At 43.5% G+C, this 6,456-nt stretch overlaps 1 protein-coding gene and 1 pseudogene across 1 annotated transcript; both read right to left on the minus strand.

The window, feature by feature from the left end:
• Positions 1–1,826: 1,826 nt before the first annotated feature.
• On the minus strand, positions 1,827–4,521 carry LOC147446802 (uncharacterized). Its single transcript, XM_086524184.1, has 3 exons — positions 3,864–4,521; positions 2,833–2,935; positions 1,827–1,902 (listed from the first exon to the last, which is right to left on the minus strand). Exons 1-3 carry the CDS (start codon positions 4,519–4,521, stop codon positions 1,827–1,829), a joined length of 837 nt encoding a protein of 278 aa, XP_086380310.1.
• A 97-nt stretch (positions 4,522–4,618) lies between these two features.
• Positions 4,619–6,086, minus strand: LOC147446803 (uncharacterized; annotated as a pseudogene).
• Between the last annotated feature and the right edge of the window lie 370 nt (positions 6,087–6,456).

Here is a 6,456-nt window from a genome sequence, read left to right on the forward strand (position 1 = left end):
GGAAGAGGGAGATGAATGGAACTTGGATAATACCTTGTTTGTGACTTGAAAATGGAGATGGTTCGTTATGATGCTATCGTAGAGCTTGCACAAAAACTAACCCAATGCTTAGTTAATGTTGAACATCGCCATCACACACACACACACACACACACTCTCTCTCTCTCTCTCTCTCTATCACTCTCTATCTTAGGGTTGTGGGAAACCTCTCACCACCATACCCTCTTACAATGAGCAAGAACTTGGTAATTTAAACACACTAATCACTTTGTGAAACTAGCTCAAATGATAGAACTTAAAAGATACAAGTCACCTTGCATTTGCCAAAGGACACAAGTGGAAGGATGAAGATTACAAAGCTAAGCACACCTTTGAATCACCAAAACCTCAATTGTTGATAGTGGAAGATCATCTACAATAGTGGTTTGAGGTAAGGCACTCACACTCTCTCACTTTGCAATGTGTAGCATCAAAGCTTCACTCACACCAAGTGTGAAGCTCACAAGGTGATGACTACACCTAAATCTCTCATCTCGTATAGAGTGTTGGCATGCTTTGTGAGATGTTGGAGATTATTTATAAGAGGGAGAGGGTCCTATTTATAGGTTGTAGACCGCTTATTGAGATTATTTAAAACCCTAATTTACAAGCTAATCAAATAAAGATTATGATTGTTTTTTAGTATCAAAATAGAGTGGGCCTTCTTTGTCTTCTTGAGTCATGGATGTGGGCTCAAGTGAAAGGCATTATTGATGGTAGATAGGGTGAAATTATAGAGTTAAGTAAGGAGAGGGAGAAGAATATAATTTTTAACATCGTAGAAAACTATCTCAAGAGACCTTCAAGATATATCTGATGAGGAGAGTTGAACTCAAGACCTATTATTCAAGAGAGAAATGGCATAGCCAATCACCACACTTGGGTGATAGAAAGGCTACCATTTTTCTCTTTTTATTAGCACATACACTCTCTCAAGGGGATGCACTTTGGCCTAGACCCTAGTGTGAAATTCTCTCAAGATAGGCACTTTTAAATCTGTTGGCGGTCATAGCACAGCGCACAACCCACCGACATAATGTCAATCCGGTGGATCGGAACCCGGCTAGTGCATGGAGGCATGGATGCACCTAATGTGATGGAATGAGGACTCTAGGAAGAGGGGTAAAGAAAGAGAGGATAAGAGGGAAAGCCGATGAAGCAAGATCTAGCACACACACTCTCAATCTACACTCTAACTCTCTAATCATGCAGACAATGGTGTATCCCTTTGCTCTAATGTCAAGCACACACACTCTAATCACACATTAAGCATACATTAAGAAGCCTAACGAGAGAAATGTATGCAACCCACGTACACACACACACATACTCTAATCTATCACACATGTGAAGCAAGAATGCTCAAACAAGAGGGAAAACTTGAGAGAGAAGAGAAGATTAACACTAATCATACACCATTAACACACATAAGCTTGAAAGACAAGAGAAAGTAGAGAGAACTTAGCTTCCATTAATCCCAATGACTACTACATATGATGTGGAAGATCCAAGCTCCATAGCCACTCCTCTTCTTCTTCTCCACACTCCCTCACCCTCTCTTCTCTAAGAATGCCCTTTCACATCTTGTGAATTGACTTATATACAAGGGCTTTTAAAAATGGGTGGCCGGCCAAAAAATGTATAACATGCTGCAGGTATCTAAGCTCATCTAATCATCAATGTACAATTTGGAACCCACTATGGAGCCCGTAAATACAAAAAATATATGCATACACATATGTGTACACACCAATGGAAGCATAATGCATGTCGTTGATGCTCGCCCGTCAACACTCTCCCCTCCCGAATCTTTGTCGTCCCTGACAAAGCCATGTCGTGGTAGATGCTTGAGAAAGAATGTGCCTACAAAAAGAAAAAGGTGGATGAGGTAGCATTCTCAAATATATGGTGATAAGGCATAAGGAAAAGGCAAATCACATGTAGTAATGAGTAAATGCAAAGAATTATGAAATGTTACACTGCCATTAAGGAAAAATGAATTGCACTTGCTGAAATTAATTAATCAAGAGTTTTGGGCTTATGAATGAGTCTATCAATTAGTTAGCTACGATTAAGGATTAAAACATTTACTCTAGTACTAGCTAAGTTAGTAAATTTATCCCAATGCAAGATTCCCTAATTATGTCTGTCATAGATTAGCTAACTAACTCTCACAATTACTCGAAACAAAATCTTGAATTTTTTTACTTGAAGCTCAATGGAAGTCTTTCTCATTTCATTTTTCTTGCTTTTCATTTGTTATTTTTCACATTTTGCAAAATCATTTGACGTGTGTGCTTATTTGTATACCCGGGGCTTTTGCTTCTCAAAGAAAAGCACCCACACTGGGAATCTCTAGGGCTCTAGTACCATAGGCAATACATGTGCGTGAAGTACCAAATCAAGCCAGGATTTCTCTTCCAGCTTAAACTTTTACACCTGTGGCACTTTTGTTTTTCTTCCATTTCCTTTGTATTTTCACTAGTGTTCTTTGTTGTTTGGGTGAGGAAGCCTCTCTATGCTTAAAACACTCCTAAGGTTTCAAACACTCAAATAATTTTACCAACTAGGACTAGTAGTCAAGTAAACGAGTTAACCTAAAGTCACGGCCTCCTAACCTCAAGGCTCATCAATAAAACTAAACTCTAAGTCAATTAACTAAAGAAAGGACAAGTTTATACATCTTTAATGGCAGATAACAAAACATAATTGAATGCACTTAATCAAACCAAGAAGAAGCCACAATCAACAAATATAAATGTACAAAACCATATAGCATAGGAAGGAGTACACCTGTGCATGGGCTCGATGAAGAGATCGATGTCATGGAAGCTCCTCGTGTCTGGAGATACATCATGTCTACATGGTCTTGCAATCTCCATGGGCAAGCTAATGTCTGTCTACATGCTGCATCAAAAGATAAAAAAAAGCAATGTACCTCCAAGAGGTATGTCAGCAGTAAGATAAAATAACAAAAGTAATAGAATAATAAAATAAAACATCTAAGCTAGGGTCAAAAACCTGGATATCCAGAGGGAAAAAACCCAAAAGGGAAAAAAGTGCCTTTGGTATATGCACATAAATCTAGTGCACATATCAATGTGTACAAATCTTAAATCTCGTGCACCTAGGAGTCAAGAGAGAGCTCTCACCATGAAGCATGATCTGCAATCTCTTAGCTAGATCTCTAATAGTCAAGGGCTGGCTAACACCTAGCTTCATAGGTAAAGTCTGCTCAACAACACAAGGAATGGTCGTAGGGTGGGCATCAGCCTCTACTCGAATAGTCTATGGAAGGCTTTTCGGTAGCCAAATCTGCAATGCTCGCACTCTCGTAGGGATGTCAGTCTGAGCTCTCCTAGTGTGTCTACGTGTGCATCTAGCTCTAGGACATACTATCTGCTGAGAAGGTACCGACCTCTCTAGGGGTAGTCTCATCTCTCGACATCTGGCTCGTGGAGGTCTCTCTCTAGGGTATGATCCTGTATGCGCTGGGTGTGCTACTGCTCGTGGCCTAGGTACCCAAACATGTCTTTGTCCCTCAAAGTAATCCTGTGCCTCAAGTGACCGTCTAGATGTAAGCCAACCATGTGAAAGTCCGTCGTCGGTCATATTGCTCTTTAGAAATATGATCGTGTCATCACAAGGTAAAAATCTAGCATGTATCTCATCACGGGGAACAAATACCTGTTGGGTTGTCCTGGAAGCTCTACGTGGAGAGCTACGTGCCTGATCTATCGTGTGTCACTCCTCAGTGGCACTACTCATCGTCGCAGAGGCTCTGCCTAGAGAAGGCTCTACACATGGCTGAGATTCCTGTGTACGTGGTCTCCAAACAAGTCTAGCAGGCTCTATCGTATCCCTACATAGGGTGTCAGTAGAGGTCACTCTAGTCCGTGTACGTCCATGTATCTGTGGTGTAACCTCTATCTCTGTGGTGTCAGTAATGTGGTCTCTAGGAAAATGATCTATAAAAGTATGGCTCGTGGCTGGTCTCCACTCAATCGGGTGATCTGATGGTGAATCGGCACTCGTAGATGGCACTAGGGCAACATCTATATGTGGTGGATGCTCTCTCAGTGACTCACTGGCTATGACACCGCTATGCAAGCTAAAAGAGTGGGATAGCGATGATGTCAGCTCTGCATCTTCTCTCATAGGGGGATCTACTCTCGTAGAGGGCTCTAGCTCGACATCTATCTCTAAGGGCCTCTGTGAGGTTGGCAGATCTAAACAAGGATGCTCAAGGGCAGCTAGAATCTGTGGAGATGTCTCATCTATAACAAAGCCATCGGAGTCACTCACTTTATGACTCTGTGAGATCTCTCGCTGTGTGCTGGAAGTCTCGTGGATAAGTGTGGTAGGTGGTGTAGGCTCCCTAACAATACTCTGACTGGGCTCTAGTCTCAGGGGCTCTACCTGTGGTGGCAGGCTAGGTGCTGGAGCTATCTCTCGTGGTACACTATCATCCTCATCTGGCATCTCCCAAGGTGGTAGAATACGACGTGACAAAAAAGCCTAGGAGGTGATCTCTCTAGTGGTGTCTCATGAGGACTCGGAGATCTCGGTAGCTGTGGAGCTAGCGTGGTCGTCGTGGGTAAACATAAATCATCATGTCTAAGTCGCGGGGAGTAGGGTAGACCTATAGTCAAAACATATACTACATGATCGACATCCCTATAAACTCGCTCACGTGGCTCTCCTATCAAATATGCAAGAAGGCGGGCTGAAGGATCTCTGGATCCACCACTCGTCAGGCGTCTGTACCTACGACCAAGCTCATCTAGATAGGTCACAGTCTGCTCAACTCTCTGAAGCTCCACTAGCCTAGGATGTGTCTGTGTGTTTAGGCTATCATCTGGGTGTGCTCGCTCAATGTCATCAAAATCAAGGGTCTCAATCAAGAGATACTGCTCCCCGAGCTCATCAATAAAAAATGCTCTATCGGCCTGTGGGTAGGCTCTCACAATCTACCTAGGTGTAGACATCATGCGCTGTGGGATGGGTAGCCTCACAAAGGGGTGATCATAAGTGTCAACATAATATGCAACCCCTCGTGGAGATCGGCCTACTATATGCAAGATCTGACCGTCTATATCTCTCATGCTATCCCTAGTCTCTTTGGTCTCGGACAGTATCTGAAGGGTGGGGGTCAGTGGTCTAGGGGCACTCATATCTACAATGGGTGATCTACCGGGCCCTACCTTTGGTGCTCTCAACTGGGATGATGTGGTCGTCATAGACTCTCTCGTATGCTCTCTAATCTGTGTCATCAAAGGCTGGCATGGGTCTCTAGATGGTGCAAGGTGTCGAGGCTGAGACTCTCTAAAGTACGTGTCTCGAAGGCTCTGGGTCTCTATCTGTGGCTCACTCTGAGTTTTACGCAAAGTGCTAGCAATCGCCATGTACATCGCTCTAGACTCGTGATAGCTCGAAACGCTTGGCGGTAAATCAAGTCTAGGTGAGGAGAATGCTGGCAGTGGTTTCTTGAGTGATGTGGGTGGTGGCACTGTGTCTAAAGGAGGTAAGGCACTCCTACTCGAAGTAGGGCGCTGGGTCGGTCGAGGATCGTACGGCAATCCACAAGTCAAAAAGTAAATCTCAGTGCCTGTGGTGCTCATGTAGCATCTGTCTTTAGGCTCGCCAACTAGTGTCACAACATCTGTGGATAGGTGTCTACTAGAAGTGCGACGCTCTAATCGATATATGCGTTGAGCACTATCTATATAGATCACTCGAGGACCTACCCGCTGTAATGTAATCTGCACAGGATGGTCGAAGGCCTCAAGGCAATCATCTGCGTGTACTAGCTCTATCTCCTCTAGCCTAATCAAATGGTCGACCACATACGTGGTGCGATAGTCATCTCTAAATGTGCCATCCCGCGTGTCGTCGGGAAGGACTCGCACCACTTGGAGGGTCTGTGTGGGGCCAAAGGAGGCGCGTCACTGGACAAAGAAATGTCCATATGTGTTCGTGTAAAAGGGCCGGCCTCTGTGCTCGCCTACAAGTGTGAGCGATGTGTACTCAGAACACGAAGTGGTCATGGCCATCGTATGTGCGTTCTCAGCGTGTGATAGGCCTCTAAACCTCGTAAACTCGTCGAATGTAGACTAAAATCAAAATCTGCACTATATCAAGGTTTATGCGTACAATCAGACTCAAATCTGACAAAATCTGGCAAAACCTAACTCTCGGACGTATCTGCTCTAAATGTGTGTAATCGTGTGTACATGCGCGCGAGCGTCGAGTATGTGGGACGTGTGATGCATGTGGAATATGTGTGAGAAACAAAAAAAGAAAGAAAAAAATTCGTTTAAAAAAAAGAAAAGAAAAAAAAGGCATTTTAAATTCGGACGCCCATGCACACACTCTTTTTATTATCTTTGTTGACTTTGTTTCTCTCTCTCTCACCTA

The sequence above is a fragment of the Adiantum capillus-veneris genome, chromosome 11 (assembly GCF_014529385.1).
Source record: "Adiantum capillus-veneris isolate H3 chromosome 11, ASM1452938v2, whole genome shotgun sequence".
Lineage (NCBI taxonomy): Eukaryota > Viridiplantae > Streptophyta > Polypodiopsida > Polypodiales > Pteridaceae > Adiantum > Adiantum capillus-veneris.